The following is an 18,454-nucleotide window of genomic DNA, read 5'->3' on the forward strand; positions in this document are numbered from 1 at the left end:
CTAGGCAAGCTAAGGAACTGCAATGAAAAATGTTCGCGTCACCTGGAGGCAGTGTAATACCAGGGACACGGTGGGAGCAGTCATGCGCAAGCACAGAGGATGCGCTCCCTCGGGACAAAAATTAGAATAATCACGATTGAGTCCAAGTAGGACTCTTTCAGAGATTAAACTGAAAAGAACAGATACTACACTTGATCTAAGCCAAAAGGCAAAGAGAGCTAAAGAAGAAAAGAAGAGAAAAGTTTACAAAGTTGGGGGGAGGAGGCCAGTTATTTATATTTCTCGGGCGGGCGGTGAGACTCGGTACAATCAGCAATCGCACCTGGCACAAAATCCCAGCTATTCCCAAAATGGTCGCGCACTGTGACGCTGTTGCAAGTTTTAATTGGGCTGATTCAGGTTTGACAATCGAAGTAACCCCACTCCACCTGAACAGTGCGTAGGTACATACCTTAGGAGGTAGACATGGCAATCACTGCCTTTGAGCCTTGCTGAAAGATACGTACTGTGCGATATCAATTTGATTCAGGAATTGAAGACAATAACCATGATTTTGAGCAATTTTTCTATTGGATACAGACAATGGGAGTTTTCTTTCTGCAATCACGATAATTATTGTATGTAGAGTAGTACTTAGCATTGTACATAGGCAGCTTTAGTAGGTACGAGTTGACTCACTACATGTAGCTAGGGGATCAAGTAAAGTCCACTAGTGTATGTAGATCAACCGCACTAGTAAAAATTCTACCTGACCAAGCCCCATCATTGGTCAATAATATCATAAAATGGTGATTCTAGCATAGAAAACTTTTTTTCTGGTGGTTGGTACTCAGGTACGTAGTCACTTGGCAGCAGCTATGGGGTGTTTGATTGGTTGATCTGATAGTAGCTTCTTACATCTGTGGGTACGTATCGGCAAGTGCGTTAGATCTGCCCCACCACGAAAATTCTTTTGCAGGCAACGGCTGATTGTGCCGACCGGTGAACCCCCACCCAATGCGTATAAATACCTGGCCACCCTCCCATCCATTCGAACTTTTTTTCCTTTCTTCTTCATGTCGACAAGTCAGTCTCACCCCTCCCCCATACTAGCAACTTGAGCAATTGAACTAACCCGTCTTCCAATACAGTACTTCAGAGAATCATTTCTATAGTATTCGTCCTTCTCTGTGTTCCCTACAGGAGCCACAGATCCCACCCTGGTTGATGAATGATATCCCCGTTGCCCTAGAGTGAAAATTCTTTTTACGGGAGCACCAAGGCCTTGTGTCTTCTTGTTCCTTACTCTCGCTCTGCCCGCAAGGGTGGCGGCCCTCGCAAGGGGTGCTGTATAGAGAGTGGTAATGATCTCAACCCCGATTTGTCACGGTCTTGCCTTCGGGCGCGTGGCCGGGGTGGGCGACGGCGGACGTCTGACAGGCTTGTTTTTCATTGCTTTCATGCGCTTGTCGCGTGTAGTGGAGAAGAATAATTATTCAGGGTTGTAGGCGAGCTAGTGTCTTAATAAAAGCGAGACCCGTCTTGGTATTTGGATTTTGTGCTATATAGTTCGTCTTGTATTGTACAGGATCTTATTGCCTTTTGTTGCGTTCCGTGTCGAGCTATCCGTAAATTTTGCATTTCCAGTGTTTGGCATATTTCTAGTTACAGGGGACCATCTTGTAGCTTGTACTGGGTCCTAAAACCATAAAATTTTATCGAAACGCCCGCACTCGCACGTGAAGCTTTCCGAAGTCATGTGCGCGCGCGCGCACGCGTTATCTTATCAATTACTCTCGTCAGTTTCTATCAATTTCCAGAGTTTGAGCGCAATATTCCTTTGGAAAGATAATTCAAACCTCTGCACGTATACTAACCACCTAGGTTAGTAGAACAGACCTCGTGCTTTTCAATCGCGGCTCTAAATTCATGTCGAACAGCACGGTCAAAGTTTCGAACGCATTGTATAATGATTTCTCGGTTGTAGCCTTCTTATAATGGCTCCGAGCTGGCTTCTATGTATGTAGGTCTTCATCTTCGAGCGCCAATAACTGCCCTAGCATTGGCATTTTGTATTGGTCTCGTCATCTCTGTCACACTCTTCCCAGTTGGTATAATATACGTTATCCTCGGCAACAGAGCAACTACGGTGGTCGTAATCGTAGTCTTTGTTTTTATTGTAGTCAGCATCATGGGCCCCGTTGGCGTTTCCCGAAGAAGGCGATGTTAGTATCGAAGCGTTACATGGAATTGCGGTAGTCAATGTGCTATGTATATCAATTTAAACCTGCCCACTGCCCAGGAAAGAAACGCTCTTCCAACACTCCATAGCATTTTAGTATTATCCACGAGAACATCTAAGAAATCTGATCAAGTCTTGATATAGGTTCTATTAAGAGTGTTTGTGTAATCCGCATCGCCGTGCCATAGTGCCTAGAAACCAATTGGAACGTACTCCCCCAATGGAGAGCTTACAAGATCTGTCCGAACCTAAAGGCCAGCAATAACAGCCATACTCCAACAATGACCTGACCATGCACCATCGCCAATCGTACAGAAAAAGAAAAAGTAGTAGGGATATCATAATTAATTAGCAGCCGCAGACGTCACTCGATACTTGAACGTCCCAAGAATATTTCACCGGCCCAAGCGTGACGCGTGTATGACAAGCTCAAAAATCAACCCCCTCTTCATATGCCCGCCCGCCAGTCCCCCGTCCGATCGTCTTATAGCTCTGCCAAACGCCATCCGGACCAAGAGTGTCAAATCGGCTCGCGCCCATCTGGCCCATTTGGCCATCCGTAAAACCCGATAAGTAGAACCCGACCAGAACCACCAAATACGTCAGGAGCAAGATGCTGCCCTTGAAATAGTTGCTCTTGCCTTCACCGTACATGTAGCTCAGAAGGAACACGCACAGGATGACCGTCACCATATCCCATTGTGGGAAGAGAAGGCTGAATGTCCACTGCGTGGGGTCTTGGTCGCCAGCTGGTTGGAGAGGGTAAACTGCAGAGAAGAGAACTAGCGCGGGGATTTGAAGGAGGCAGACTTGTAGGGCGTATGCAGAACCAATTTCCATGGATAACGCAATGTTCCCATTCATAGCGAAGGAAATGGCATTCTAAATGAAACAGTATTGGTTAGCTTAAAATACGTAACGAACCCGGGGGGAGGGGGGGCAGTGCTCACCAAAAATTCGGTGGTATTGGGTACCAGAGCGAATAGAGTGATACCTAGGAATTTTGGATCGATGGCGTAGTTGTCTAATACCACGTCTACCGTGTCGACGAGAATCTCGGCAACAATTGCATAGAAGATGGTAGCACCCATTAGGATAATTGCACTCTTCGTCCGGCTCCAGTTCGGAGCATCGTGGCCTCCATGAGAAGCCTGGGCATGCTCACCAGTCTCATCGGGTTCAGGAAAAGTAGCGGAGCGAATAGGTGTATGATGTATTGCCGGGGTACTAGCTCCGGGATTTGACGGGTGAGTAGAAGGACGACGTGGCCCACGGGCGTCGCGGGCTGCGATAGCGGCTGCTGTTGCTGCTACTTCTGTGACACTGCGGACTAGATCGCTATTCTCTGCATCAGACAAGCCGGGAATATGGACGTTCGAACGAATGCTATCCACGGCATCATTACTGCCTCTTGGTGGAACCATATGCGGTGTCTGGACAGCCCCATGGATCGGGAATCCCTCTGATGGATGACGCGAATGGTGACCCTCTTCCTCGCTTGACAAGCCGACTTGTTTCAACGACTGGCCTAGGATCCGCTTATATAGGTTGCTGTCTCGGATGTCTGCGCCAGTTGACTCGCCGATATGACGTGCTTCAGCAACGTGAATTGCGTGTTCGTGTTGCTGCAGTTCTTCATGCTTCAGTTCTTCATGCTTCTTCTCTTCGATTTCGATATTCCAAATGACGGCGGCGTGGGTCCTAAGAGTGAACCAAAGACCGATGACATATGACAAGAAAAGACATGTGGCGGCCAAGTAGCAAAAGGGACGCACAGCTTCAATATAGAAACGGTCATCAAGCGCTGGCACTTGTGAATAGTAGCACCGACGGCAATCGCGTTCTTGGGATCCTAAAAAATCGGTGCAGGTCTGACATCGGAGTTCATGTGTGCCGTAGATTTGGTAGAAGAGGGTTGGTCCAAATGCAGCTACGGTAGCGAAAATTAGCATGGTAGATGTGACACCGGCAGACCTGGCGTTAAATCGTTGGGTCTTGCGTTTGATAGCACCGAAGCACATTGATAACCCAGGCAAAAAGAGAATGCCAGCGAATATACTCCCGATGATGCTACCCTCGACTAACTTGCCTTTGCCATCCTTAAGCGCGACACAGTAGAGGAAGACTTCCACAATCGTTGAAAAGAAGGCATTGATTGCAGCACCAACGCCCATAGAAGACTGGGCTGAGATGGATGCAACAGCCTGGCCTATAAAGTACGCTAGAGGAATGATGGAGAACAGGGCGGCTATGAATAAAAAGCTTGGAGATGTCAGGAAATTGTCGACATGAAGTGTTGAATCCAATACGAGCCAGTCAAAGATGACGAAAATGACAACGGCCATGAGGTTGATAAGGAATATGTTGGTGCCATCGATGGTGTATTTCCAATACTTCGGACCTACACCTCGATACGTGCAAAGCAGGATGGAGGAGTGCGGGCCATCGGATGTTCTGGCGACGCTGATATCAGACTCGAAAGATAGAGCCAGGGGATGCCTTCTAAGGTGGTCAAAGAGAAGGTTTGTAACTTTACCCATCGGAATCCAGAAGACCAGAAACCAACAGATGGCGGAGACAATAAGCAGAGAAGGCGTGATGAGACCCCAAAAGAAAATGAAGAAGATAATACGGCCAATATTCCATTGCCCGCGGCCAAATAACCGCCTCTTCAGTCGCCGTCCTGGGTCGCTCGAATGATTGCGGCGCCCTGAGCGAGGAAGGAGGCTATCTGTCTCGCTAGGTTCAGAGTCGATACTCCTTCTTGATCGGCCGATGATGGAGCGATTTCGGTCAGGACCAAAGAACAACCGTCCATATTCCAGGTCGCCATTTTGCCATTGTTCATACTCGCTGATGCTTCGACCCTCACCTTCGTCTTCATCTAGATATGCCTCGTCTTGCTCGAGTCGCACGAACTTGCCAAAGGGATAGAAAAGATAGCCGGCCAGACCCCATAACACGCGGCCATATTCTCTGCCACTAGGAGCTGCCGCAAAAATAAAGCAGGCTATGGCGCCCAGCGCAGCAAACAGAGCCATCCACCAGCCGAAGGCCAAGGTCCAGATGAGGTTGAAGACTAGTAACCAAGTACTGACTCGACCACCAGGAGAAGAATGGATGTCACCCTCGGCAGTCTTTTGGACTGATCGGTCTTTCTTGTACAATGCAGGCTTCCAAATCCTGATACCGAAGGGATGTGTCTCGTTGATAGCCTGTTGGCGGTCCTTCAATGTGAAACTTTCAGCATCACTGACTTCGTCGTCGTCATCGTCGTCGTCGTCGTTGTCATTAGGAACGCCCGAATCTGGAGGCGCATCTTGCAATACACTCCCCTCCTGCTGTTGCGACGCCACGTACTCCTCCTCGTCCTCTTCTTCTAGCAGCTCTTCAATTCCTTCCTCGTCAGGACCGGCGCTGCGACTCGAGTGTACTCGGGACAGGGTCGGTGGTACCATACTTCGTCGTCGTAGCGTAGACGACGCCGTCCTTGCCTGTTCATTGTTATAAGCCGGAAGAGGAGAGAAAGGCTGCTGTCGCCCAACAGCATCGTTCTCCACCTCGTTGACGTCGTCATCCGTAGAGAAGACCTCGCCGCGATGGGGAGCTAATGTGTTGGAGGAGGCCCTGCGAGGCATAGAGGGCTTTCTAGGACGCCCTCGGCCACGGTCTGAGCCAAGTAAGGGAGAGCGAGATTGCTGAGTTGCGGCTCTCGAGTGTGCTCGTTCGTGGGCAGTTGATTCTCCCAGAAATTGCGTACCGCCGCTCGTAGGTGGCGGCGGTGTTTGAACCGTACCTAGATCAGGAAGTCGGGTTAGCCTAGTTTACTTCAGATGGATAATTGGTGTGGTAGGCAAGGGACATCTCGCTAGAGTTGGAATTAAGTTTAGAGAGGTAGGTTACGACATACCATAAGATTGGTCTACTCTTCTTCGCACGGTTTCGGTGGACTGGTGACTTTCGGGGAGCGTAGTCTCTCTGGCATCGCGTCGAGCGGACTGCTGTCGCGAATCTGTAGGCGAGGGCGGAGCAGCAGAGCTACTGTCGTCCTGCGAATGGGGATCCATCGCGGATAGAAAGTACTTGAGATCTTCGGCGCCAACGAAGAGGGCTCTTTATTAAACTACCAAGCTAGCTAAAGAGCATATGGGGTAATTCTCAAGGTTTCGAGACAAAGACAGCTGATGTTAGGGGAGGGGACAGTGAACTGTCCTACGCGATTCGGTTTTAATTTGACAAGAAGCTAAGAGACGAGGAACGAATGGGACCCGAATGATGCCTGTGGAACCCGATGGGAATGTATTGTATGACTTTGGCTTGCAGATCTAGCGTGCTGTATGTTGCTGCAGCATGTCTTGCGGACGAATCCAAAATGCGGAGATATTCGAATAATAAACAAGTTGGATTAGATAAAACGCTTGAAGCGGCTTTACGATAATTATAGGATCCTTAGGTTAAAGAGACAAAAGGATAAAAGAGGTGTTCGGTAGCTCGGTAGCTCGGTAGGTAAGATGAAATTGAAAGCCAGCTTACGACTGCTCGCAATTGTTAGTCAAACCTTGTGTGACACAAAGCATGGCTACATGTATGTATCTGGCTATTGCGAGCATAGCACATGGAGCGAAGTCCAGTCCAGTCCCAAGTCGTGATCGTGCCTCGTGATTATTTACGGTGTGAGTGGACAATGTTTAGCTTAGCGCGCCCTTGTCGAAGTCGTCCCGCCTGGAAGGTGTTGATTACCTACATACAGACGACATAGCACAGGAGGAGTTGCAGGGTAAGAACGTTTACTAGGTTAGATCCCTGTTTTTGTATGGTACATACCTGGTACTACCTTCTCGATAACAGATCTTGGCAGCTGGGCAGCCGCGCCTGCGGGACGCATTACAAATTGCGACTGCTCTCTATCAACAAGCCCAACAGATGCAACTAAGAAAATGATTGTCTTGAATTCTCAAACAATACAGAAAATAGTCTCAACGCTCAGTAAAGAGAGTAGGTTAATAATTATTATTGTATTAAAATCGCTTAGGCTCAATACTTCAAAATGACTGTTATCTACTATACTATGTATGTAATGAGTACTCCGTAAATAGGTAGCTGCCGTGAAAGAGTTCTGGAAGATCTTCGAAAGTATACCTACGTAATAGATGCATGTGAGCTTGCCAGGCTTCGAAAATCAATGCATACATGTACCTACAACCTATGCTTTGCACCTGCAATATTATGCAGCTGTGCTGCATCCGAATTTACGTTATGTAATTAGATAAGAGGTAGGAAGTACATGTACTACAGGACAGTTGCTTAAGTAATTTGGGGAATCGAAGTGGTCACCGGGGCAGTGTTGGAATGTCGGGATTTTAGATTTACCGTTGTTCCGGAACGCGTTGCTGCAACTGCCTGCGTCGATCTAAGCTTTCCATACTGACCCCGGTCCAATCCATCATTGGTGTAGCCTTAGCCTCACTATCCCAACTCTATCGCTACATTTGACTTCATCATCACCATCAACATCACCATCAACATCCTCACTACACATTAATCTTCCTCAGGTAGCGCAACTCATCGTACAAACATTCTGTCGTCTCCTTAGAACTTGACCTACGACACACAAGACTTCGGTTCTCCTCAAGGGAGCTCTAGCAACTATGGCGCTCGACAATTACTACCACAACAAGATCGAGGCGATGAAGCTTGAGATTCTTAAGGGCCAAGCTGTTCTCCGACGTCTCGAAGCCCAGCGAAACGACTACAACTCGAGAGTGCGGTTACTAAGGGAAGAGTTAGGTCTTCTGCAGCAGCCCGGGTCGTATGTTGGTGAAGTGGTCAAGGTGATGGGAACGAAGAAAGTATTAGTGAAGGTACACCCAGAAGGCAAATATGGTATGGAAGACAAGCTTATCTAAGATACTAAGCTATGTGCTATGGCTTACCCTTTATAGTCGTCGACGTCGCCGATTCCGTAGATATTGCGAAGCTCACAGTGGGCAAGCGAGTAACGCTATTATCCGATTCCTACAAGCTCGAGAAGATCCTCCCGTCCTCCGTCGACCCTCTTGTCTCTCTCATGATGGTGGAGAAGGTTCCTGACAGCACATACGATATGATCGGTGGTCTAGATCAACAAATCAAAGAAATCAAGGAAGTCATCGAGCTAGGTTTAAAGCATCCCGAACTGTTCGAGTCCCTCGGTATCGCCCAACCGAAGGGTGTGCTTCTATATGGACCTCCCGGTACGGGAAAGACCCTGTTGGCTCGAGCTGTTGCGCATCACACAGACTGCAAATTTATTCGAGTCTCCGGTTCGGAACTTGTACAAAAATACATTGGTGAAGGTTCTCGTATGGTTCGTGAACTGTTCGTAATGGCCCGAGAACACGCACCCTCAATTATATTCATGGACGAAATCGACTCTATCGGTTCGTCTCGAGTGGAGGGTTCGTCAGGCGGTGACTCGGAAGTGCAACGAACTATGTTGGAACTTCTCAACCAGCTCGACGGTTTCGAGCCGACCAAGAATATCAAAGTCATCATGGCGACGAACCGACTGGACATTCTAGACCCTGCTCTACTTCGTCCCGGTCGTATCGACCGCAAGATCGAGTTCCCGCCGCCATCAGTCGAGGCCCGAGCCGATATTCTGCGCATCCACAGCCGCAAGATGAACCTAACGAGAGGTATCAACCTAACCAAGATCGCCGAGAAGATGAACGGCTGTTCCGGTGCCGAATTGAAGGGTGTTTGTACAGAAGCTGGCATGTACGCTCTACGTGAACGAAGAGTTCACGTCACACAAGAGGATTTCGAACTGGCCACGGCCAAGATCCTCAACAAGCACGACGACAAGGAGGTTTCGCTCCAGAAATTCTGGAAATAAACTCGGCATATCTATTGTACGGTGTCCTTATTGCAAACATGCTGCGAACCTTGGTATGGCACTGGGGATGACATCGATGATGGCTTGGGCGAAGTCAAAGATAAAGATGCTACTTTTGTAAAGTGTACAATAATCCTAGAGACGAAGCAAGATAGGCGAGACCCGTCCGTCGGGGCCTCGCTATTCGAGATGATATGCAGGCGTTACACATCGTAGCTGCTCTCCGTGCTTAGTGATCTTAGTTTACTCTCAACCCCGTATATCCTAATGTTGTTATTGTGTAAATAAGGTATGTAAAGGCACTAGGTAAACACACCAAGGCACGATGCCGCATCGTCAGCTCTACAAAAATGAAAATAAAAATAAAAAATCAATTATCACGAAAAGGGTTATATCGAGAACAATTTCAATTGCAGAATATCGATGTATTTCTATCTGTTCTGCTCCATATTAGCAAGTATGTGTATGCGGTTATATACTCGCTACTATAAGTTGCGGTATCGTCTAGAATCAGGGCCATCGTCGTCGCCACCACATCCGTATATCCCCATTCTTATTGTACATATCCAATTGTCGACGTGGCTGCTGGTGACAGGTACTGTTGTAAGTCCTCTTGCCTCTTTCTTTCTTTCTTGGTTGCTTGTTTTCTTTCCTGGTCCCCGCTGTAGGTCCCGCATGTGCAATGTGCAATGCTTTCATCTCGCTAGTTGAAAAAAAAAAAAAAAAAAAAAAAAAAAAAAAAGTAATATGCCATGCCGTAGACCTGGAAACGCCTATAGAAGCACTAAATCCATCCCTAAACTCCGTATACCCCTTGCCTGGCTAAACATCTAGCCGATGGTATGTACCTTCCGACCGTATTAGAATGCCGTATTGATGCAAATGCGAACTTATGCAATATTTCTTGGGCCTACCCCTATTCCCTCCCTGTCAGGCTAACTCTTGTCGAGACATGCTCCGAATTCGCCTTGTCTCCCTCATCTAGCATTCATAGTCTCACTCCGTGGCCGACCCCTGCCGCCAGCCATACTATTGTTCTTTTCATGAACTCTCGAGACCCATTCTACTACAGTCTCGTAGCAGAGGACAAACTGCCGTAAACTTTGGACCATGCTCAGTCGTTGCTTTCGGAAATCTTCCACTGTAGCTTCGACCAGATCAAGGTTTGTATCTTCAAGCCAACTGGTTTCTAGCTCCTTATTGCCATTCGTCATAGGTTTAGGATTGAGGCCATTGGCGGTCGAAGTCCGGCGGCGGATAGGTGAGCCTTCATTCATGCTCACATCTCCATCTCCGTCTACGCGATTTGCTGTGGCTTGACGTTGCCGTTTTAACATGTCGATAACGGTATCAACAGTACAGAAGGTTCCAGTACGACCACAGCCGGCAGAGCAGTGCACTAGCATTGGCCTGGCATTCGCATCAGATTCCGGTTCGTCAAACCGGCCCGTGGCTGCCGGCATCTCAGTAGGGACCGATGCGGCAATTGAACTTGCGTCCACGGGCAGCGCGGCACGCTGCATCACGTTGGCCAATTCAACAAGAGCCAGTAGATGAGACGGTTGCGCCGGGGCACCAAAATCAGGCCACAGTAGATATTGAAGTTGGGTAATTTCGCGTATGGGAGAAAACGGATGAGCGGCATGCGACAAGGCGAATTTTCGAACAATAACGTAGGGGGTCTCGGGTTGTGCCTGAGTGGGCTGCGTGTTCGGGGCAGATTCAAACGCTGTTGTAGTGGCAGCACGACGTCGTCCGTAGTCTAGCGCGCTGTTTGAGGACGTAGCCCCAGAATTTGACCGATGCTTGTCCATATCAAGCGATACTTTCTTCTCGGACATAGACCTGAGTTTAATAGGCCCGAATTCCGTATCATGCCAATACGGATGACATTTAAGTTGACCCCCTTCTGATTCTGCGGTTAACATGACGATAACACGAACATCTTGGTCCCATATCACAGACCAAAAATCCTAAAAGAAATAGCTGTGAGCTTCCGAAATTACCAGGCAGAATATCACGATAGGCAAACTTACATCAAAGGTGGCTGGCAGAGGGCCCTGAGAAGCGATATAACGCTTATTACTACGCGAGGCTTGAACATGGCTGGCATTAATATAATCGCAGGCACCTTGGGCTCGATCGGCCAAACGGACGCGAGCATGCTCGAAAGGAAGGATGTCCTTGTAACGGTTTTTAACACCCTTTTCCACTCCGGAAAGGCAGACTCGTCCAGAATTTTGACTTGGAGGCGCAGACGTATTCAAAGACGCATAGGCTTCCTTCATACGAGATTGCTCACTACGCTCGATATTCAGGAACCTCTCAGACGCTTTCTTCCCGTGATCTGATGATCGAGTCACATCTTGCAGCCAAGGAGGGAGTGCATTCGTATCCAGATTAGATGGCACAGTGATATCCATCTGTCCGACACCATCTGCTAGATCGATATTTTGCCGGATGTTGCTAAAGAATGGATTAGGATTATTAGCATTTGATGGGAGCATTACGCCGCCGATGACAGGGGCGAAGCTCGGTCGTCCGCCCTCCAACAACGCAGCTGCAGTGCCTGCCCGTTCTAAAGCTGATTGATGATCAATGGACTCAGGATATTCGGTGGAAAAGGCATGAAACCCTCCTCTCAAAAGATACGATTTCCCAGAGAAGCCCTCGTTCGAAAACTTCTTGAACATATTCATAGCTGAGGTTGCATCCCGTTTTTCTGTTGAAGAGGCATCGTATACCACAAGATACTTGGCATTTGACCACTGTGCGAACTTCTGCTGGTCTTCCTCGATCTGGAGGGTCTGCTGCAACTTCTGCAAGTTGAATGTAGCGCGCTTCAAAAGCGTCGTTGGTATGCAGAGATTCAGAGCACCGCGAATGCGCGACTGGGCATAATGTGTAGATACCCGCACATCCAACAAAAGATAGTCATTTTCGGGCATATTCGAAAGCATATCCTCAAGTTGCCTTGGCAGAATGAGTCCGGGTCCATTTTCAACAAGCGTTGTCGGTAGCGTCTCGGCACGAGGTTTCATGGGTTCCGTCGTCGGTTCCGACTTCTCATGAGACAACGATAGTCGCGAATGCTGATCTTCAGGTTTGGACAATGCCGTCTTGCGTATGGACTCAAAAGGAGAGTCGGCACGAGCGGGCGACTCAAACCGAGGCATGTTGCTAAATGAGGGAGGGTTCAGCGACACCTCAGAATTCCTCTTCGAATCTGATGATACATACGCAGAGTCATGTAGACTGTCCGTATCAACATCCATTCGGCCGCCTACACCATCGACAACCTTGCCGTTTAAAGATCGAGTACTAGACAAATCCGAGGCGGCATCGCTGTGATTGGTTGACAAACGCGGAGGCCTAGGTCTTACGAACATGGGTGACGGGGTTGGCGCAAAGTAAGCGCTCCCTAGATTAAAACCCTTGGAACGGTTCGCATCGACTTGGCGTCTGAAAGCCTCAAACTCCGGGTTAGCATCAAGAGGAACTTGTTTCGGTATCGCGGCACCAAACGACTTGATGGACGAGCTCGGGGGACTCCAATGATCAAGAGGAGCAACGTCCGAGTTACCAACGTCAGCAGCCGGATGGTCAACGTTGAGACCGAAATAATTGGGACTAGACGGCCGGACATCTGTAACAATAGGGGGTAATTTGGTACCAGGCGGGTAGGGTTGACCGACGGAATGAGGCATGCGAGGCGACGCCAGGGGAGTCGTAGACTTATTAGCGCGGAAGGACTGCATATTTGTTTGAGGATGGCGGGAGTGGTGAGAGTGGTGAGAGTGGTGGGAGTGAGACGAGGCAAGAGCCGGTCTCGTAGATGTCTTCATGGTGTAATGATGAGTGGTTGTGGTGGTAATACCGGCTGCTAAACGGTCGTTGCTTTTCGTCGAGTCTGGGGCCATCTTCATTCTCATCTTACGTATGACGTCGTGTCTCTGAGCGGACCAGCCTCTTCTTCTTCCCATTTCAGTATTTTGTCTGCCTTATAATCTGGACATGACGAGCGACGGCTTGTTCAGAGATGCATATACGTTTTCTTTTTTCCTTTTTTTTTTAGTGGCACTAGGATCTGTAGAACAATGCTGTAGTTCTAGCGGTACGTATAGCTCTCGCTTTCTCCTTACGTCGTGGCTGAGGCGTGGGAAAGGGAAGCCGGGTTAAGAGTGAGACAAGCAAAGAATATGTTCGAAGACAGTAGGAACAGCCTCAACGGCAAGCGTAGCACGCACAAATAATACGAGGAGGCGACGGACAGAACAGAGCCCAGCTCTTTCGAATGTGACGATAGTAATAGCAACACGGAAAGATGGTGGGTGGGGGGAGGAGACAGTTAGTTAGAGAAAAGAAGTCCTTTCTTGCCCGCTCTTTCAGGCGTTAGGAACTCTTTTGCTTTTTTAATGTGTGGCCCAGTCGATACGCTGCTGGTGGTGTGCGTGTGTGTGTGGAATGGACAATGAGGCCTGGACCACGGCGATCTCTACTTTGATGTACTTAGTAGACGCAACTTGGTCGCACGGGAAATAGAACGAAAGACTGCCCTGACTTGATAGATGTACGTAGGATGGGGGCGGTCTCGGATTGCCTGACTGGAGCAGGGCGACTGACCTGGGTTATTAGTTGGTGTCTCGTGCAGGTACTTAAGAAGAACCAAGGTACAGAGAGACTGGTAAGACTGGTAGGCTTGGTAATGTAGATAGATTTCGGGGGGGGCACTGTTGTTCGAGTGTCATAGAGGGTCGACTCTATTACGGGAGTTTCTGGATCCTATTAGGGCAAGAGAATATGTCGCCTGAGGTAATGATCTGCGATTCAATGGCGCTACTTTGCGACGGCAGCAAGGGTCGAAGGGGTGGGAGACACGGCGCCTTGAAAGCGTGGAGACGGACAATATACATTAGCAGATTTAGTAGGTACGTAGGCAATTCATAAGCCGCTTGTTCCTATTCTTCTTCAAACCCTTTTTTTTTTTTTTTTTTTCAGGAACTACTGGAATGTCTGTTCCCACTTATTCAATGCTATGTACCTAGACAAGTACATAGTAGCTTGAACGAAAGCAGGAAAATGAACCCCATTTAGATTGAGGATTGTTAAAAGGATTTGTTACGCATGAATGCTTTCTAATGAAGTGTATTATGAAGTAAAGTAAGGAGGCAATATTATTCAAAATATAGATTCGGTTGACTACGTAACATAAGATTGGATGAAAAGAATACATAACCTACAGACGCTAGATACACTAGTAAAGGGTTCCCGCCTCGATGACGAAATGGCAAAAGTTGAAGGGGGGTGAAAAGAATTAAGCAAGAGGACCCTTGAAATTGATGACTCGGTGAAACCTTTTTTTTTTTTTCTCTCTTTCTTTCTTTGACACAATATCATGACTGACATAAGCCAAGTGTCATAAAAGCACCTACTTAAATACCTATGTAGATATAACTAATCTAATTAACTACATCCTAGATAAAAAAAGCTCTTTCCTTCTTCATCCCTATTTTCATTCACAATATTCGAAATACTTATACTTTACACATGCCATCCGCAGTCACTTGAAAGTTTGCATTTTGTAATGATTATCGGACTGAGTCTCATCTCGCATCTGATGTTTGCAAAGGTTATTTGGTTCAACCGCGCTTAAGGCAGATTTGGTAGGTAGGTACCTATGACAATACATACATCCGAAATGGCTTCGTACAATTAGGTACATAAAAATAGGCCACAGGGTGGTACAAGACTTGCGCGGTACTAATAAAGTACGTACATGTGTACATACATGTGTACCATATGCACATTGACGCGGACCCGAGGTGGCGCATCACGAAGACGTCATAGTTAGTACCTAGATACAACGTTGTAGGACAAGCTTGAGCACAGGCCACGTGCGACCCCCTTTTTCTGGAAATAATGACATGACACCCGCTAGTCCTTTCGCAGACAAGCTGCTGCTTGTTTGTTCTCTTGTTCTGTTCTGGTGTTCTGGACCCTTTTCCCCTCATCCATAATCGACAAAGATCATCCCACCTCACTCCGTACCACCGCGAAAATCGTTTTTGGTAAATGTCCTTCGTCGACTTTTTAATTGCTCAAAAATTCTGGACCGGTCACCCGGTGCGTAATCTTGCTTGTTGAGTCCGTTACCATTAGCCGGCCAAAGGCAGTATGCGTCCGCGTCCGCTGTCGCATTTCAAACGCAGTGAGGCTGAGATTGGTGTTCGATGGTTTCGAGTCTCTCAAGGGGTTATCCTAGTAGGTTTTGCTCGGATAATCAAACATGCGATTCGGCATATCCATTTCCGTCAAGGCATACATATCCATATACCTACCAATATACCTGCATTGTCCCTTTTTCTGGGATGTCTGGATGTATAGGTATGCAGTACTTTCGTCTCCGAGTACGAATATCTTTCGACTTCGTGGACAATTGTCGCCGAAATCAAGAAATATGTTTAGTTCATGAACCATGATTTTTAACAAATTCATATCCCCCCCAACCTAAAAGCTCTAGCGATACCACTGCTATGCGTGCTAGCCTTTCACGGAGTTAGTCCCTGGCAGGGCCCACGCGACTTTATGTACGATATGACATAGCTGTATGTAGGGCACCTATTACCTACATAGTTCACCAGATCGGTATTAGACGACTACTTATCTACGGTGTTCAAAGATCATCGTCTGCCCAAGCCCATGGGTCTAGGTGACCGTACGATACCGAATACAGAATATAACAATACTTATCCTACGGCTACTTTCACGGGTTCACACATATGTACCAAGAGTCACCTAGAAGCCGTATGTACAAGGTAGGAGGGTTGCGATAGCCCACGCAAAAAAAATGACATAAGATCGTCCAGCTGCCAACATAGGGCGCATTAGCTGGGTTACAGGGCCGGCCTACAGGTTACAAGCTACAGGCTACAGGTTACAGGTGTTTTCGACCGGGCCGCTTTTTTTTTTTCTTTTTTTTTTCTTCTGCTCTTCGCTTCGCGTTAAAGTCGGCAATGTTATAATGACATGTGTCTAATTTTGACAACTCAGTCCACAAGTCTCCTGATCTTGTCATTTAGTGGTGACAGGCACACGACGTCTACTTTCTTCAACTGTCGCGTCGCACGCTAAAGGGGGTCATGTTTAGTCTATGTATATCGAAGCTTCATCCCTTGGCACTCTTTATAACTCCCCTTATCACACCACTTCTACGTCATTATGCTTTGCCATATGTCGTACTACCGAGTTCTCATAAGGTCCAGGTCGTCTGCTCGGATGACTATACTTTGTGGAATTATTTTATACAATTGTATTTTTTGTTAAATTTTTGCGAAGCGAAATACTTGAACGACAGGGTTTTTTTTTTTTTTCAATTCAACGGAACTGCACAGGCGAGAGGTTAAATGTCGCGATACGATGTATCCGAGCAAGCCAAGGTAGATCCGTACATACATAGTATACGTGCCCTAGTGCCGTGGAATGCAGATCAGCATTGCACCACCTCTCCGCATCAGAATTAGAGCTGCACCTCGAGGGTCTGGAACCTGGGGGCAAAGGGGGAGAGTGTATCAGGACGAATAGCATTAAGGCTACTAGAAACCTGCCTGCCTGTTTCAGCACTTCCTAGCTGATATCCTAGATATCCCAGTTTTCCAAATCCGACTCTGGCGGCCGATCCCAAGCTCTAGACATGGGGGGTAATGCGGTATCCCATATTGCGTTATCATCTATCATCCCGTTCCGCTTACTTCGATTTCTCACCGCCGTTGTACGGTGTACCTACGTATAATCCTACAGGATCATCGTAAAGATCACTATGTACATGTTGTATGTACATATTGATTAGTGGAGGATTTTTTCCGTCCTAGACTCGCTATACACTATGTGTCTGTGTGTCCAACGAAGCACTACTGCGCTGATCAGACCAACAATCTTCCGTAGGGCTTTATCTAGCTGTTTAGTACAGATCCGTACCTAATATCTATTAAGACGTCTGGACGTGCACCCGTTCTGTTAGGCCTGAGCCTAGCAATAGTCGCGCCACGTGTAGTTAGTTAACTTTATTAGGACTTCGGAGACGAATGTCGTATACATAGTATTGTACGAGGTACCCAATTGCTATTTATCCATAAGCCCCCGGCCGAGAGCCTACGGTCTAAGACAACTACACCGCACCAATAAGCTACCATTTACTCGCCTTAGGAAAGAATCTAATGGTTAGGCCAGTGGCAGGCCGGCACTAGTAGATACACTAGATAGGATGCAATGACATAAGCACGGGGTGCGGATACCGGATATTTTATGAGTGACTTATTCGCCGATATTCATCCTACGTATGAGAGTAGACGGTTGATTCCGTATAAGTCTATGAGACAAGAGCTGCGAGTCCTGCTTTACAATGCCTATTGTTGTTCACGATTGTTTCAGGGGATTTGCAAATAGCCATATAAAATAAATCGAGTTTATCAACAACTGCATACCTTAGGTAGGTAGATACTTTCTTAAAAAGCAAAACCCCATCCAATGTTGTTAGACTGGCTAGCTGTTATCCCCTATCACCGCTCCTATCCCACCCCCCTCCTACTCCTACCTAGGTACTCTCGATCTCAAGTCCCCGAATCTAATGCAAGGGGATTAACCTCGAACCCCGTCCCCGTACATATGCCGTCGGCGGACCGGTGAACGTTGGAGGACCTGGATGGATTATACCCTCCTTGGTAGCCCCTGTTCCTTTCCCTTATCTTTAAGACTCTTATATAGGTCTTACGCAAGCCCTCTTCCACATAGAGCTACCTAGAATGATACCACCATAGGGATATTCACTTAGCGTCTCTGATATTTGACATCTAAAATATTTATAAGTCTGGGTAATGACCAGATACGTACATAAACATGACTACATCCATGCTACATACTTAATACCTTAACAACCTTTCACCTTCATCCTTAACTGAGCTATGTGACTATGTTTCTATAGTACTCGGCCTCGAGGACTAGAACGGGGCTTGACTTTTATGGAACGGCTAAAGGGTAGTTTAAACCCGTCTTTTTCATAGTTATCTAGAATAGCTATATGAATAGTAATACATTACATTATAGAAGTTTGAGTGCGTTATATGGTTCTGCGAAAATATTTTACAGTTAGAGATGTCTTGTCGGCGAGGATAAGTAATACAGCTATATCGTACTGTAGCAGATAATCCTGAGCCAAAGGCATTTGTATTTACATTTTAAAAAAGGGGGGGGGGGGGGGGGGGGGAGGTACATACCAAAAAAGGATTAGTTTTGAAAAAAATGTACCACAGCAGCATAGTGTTGAGTCCCCAAAACAAAAAGATATTAAAAATTACCAAAAT

At 47.2% G+C, this 18,454-nt stretch overlaps 4 protein-coding genes across 4 annotated transcripts; 2 read left to right on the forward strand and 2 right to left on the reverse strand.

Moving 5' to 3' along the window:
* Positions 1-2,650: 2,650 nt before the first annotated feature.
* Positions 2,651-6,288, reverse strand: F5Y00DRAFT_267065 (Sodium/calcium exchanger protein-domain-containing protein; the record flags this gene model as incomplete). The annotated part of the gene is made up of 3 exons (XM_048012024.1): positions 2,651-3,103; positions 3,172-6,017; positions 6,132-6,288. 3 exons carry the CDS (start codon positions 6,286-6,288, stop codon positions 2,651-2,653), a joined length of 3,456 nt encoding a protein of 1,151 aa, XP_047859875.1.
* Positions 6,289-7,657: 1,369 nt separating this feature from the next.
* On the forward strand, positions 7,658-9,362 carry F5Y00DRAFT_249847 (26S proteasome subunit P45 family protein). Its single transcript, XM_048009655.1, has 2 exons — positions 7,658-8,104; positions 8,164-9,362. The coding sequence occupies exons 1-2, from the start codon at positions 7,870-7,872 to the stop codon at positions 9,096-9,098; spliced, it is 1,170 nt and encodes a 389-aa protein (XP_047859876.1). The 5' UTR covers positions 7,658-7,869; the 3' UTR covers positions 9,099-9,362.
* A 146-nt stretch (positions 9,363-9,508) lies between these two features.
* On the forward strand, positions 9,509-9,947 carry F5Y00DRAFT_249856 (uncharacterized protein). Its single transcript, XM_048009656.1, has one exon. It carries the CDS (start codon positions 9,522-9,524, stop codon positions 9,807-9,809), a length of 288 nt encoding a protein of 95 aa, XP_047859877.1. The 5' UTR covers positions 9,509-9,521; the 3' UTR covers positions 9,810-9,947.
* A 128-nt stretch (positions 9,948-10,075) lies between these two features.
* F5Y00DRAFT_256416 (uncharacterized protein) lies at positions 10,076-12,943 on the reverse strand (the record flags this gene model as incomplete). Its single annotated transcript, XM_048010403.1, has 2 exons — positions 10,076-11,071; positions 11,135-12,943. The coding sequence occupies 2 exons, from the start codon at positions 12,941-12,943 to the stop codon at positions 10,076-10,078; spliced, it is 2,805 nt and encodes a 934-aa protein (XP_047859878.1).
* Between the last annotated feature and the right edge of the window lie 5,511 nt (positions 12,944-18,454).

The sequence above is a fragment of the Daldinia vernicosa genome (assembly GCF_022497035.1).
Source record: "Daldinia vernicosa strain CBS 139.73 unplaced genomic scaffold F5Y00scaffold_92, whole genome shotgun sequence".
Classification (NCBI taxonomy): domain Eukaryota; kingdom Fungi; phylum Ascomycota; class Sordariomycetes; order Xylariales; family Hypoxylaceae; genus Daldinia; species Daldinia vernicosa.

What these genes read in the sequence shown, in the direction of transcription:
- F5Y00DRAFT_249856 (XM_048009656.1), top strand. Translation starts at nt 9,522, where the DNA reads ATGTATTTCTATCTGTTCTGCTCCATATTAGCAAGTATGTGTATGCGG.
- F5Y00DRAFT_249847 (XM_048009655.1), top strand. Translation starts at nt 7,870, where the DNA reads ATGGCGCTCGACAATTACTACCACAACAAGATCGAGGCGATGAAGCTT. An exon ending in ACACCCAGAAGGCAAATATG is followed by an intron (nt 8,105 to 8,163) that starts GTATGGAAGACA and finishes TACCCTTTATAG; the next exon opens with TCGTCGACGTCGCCGATTCC.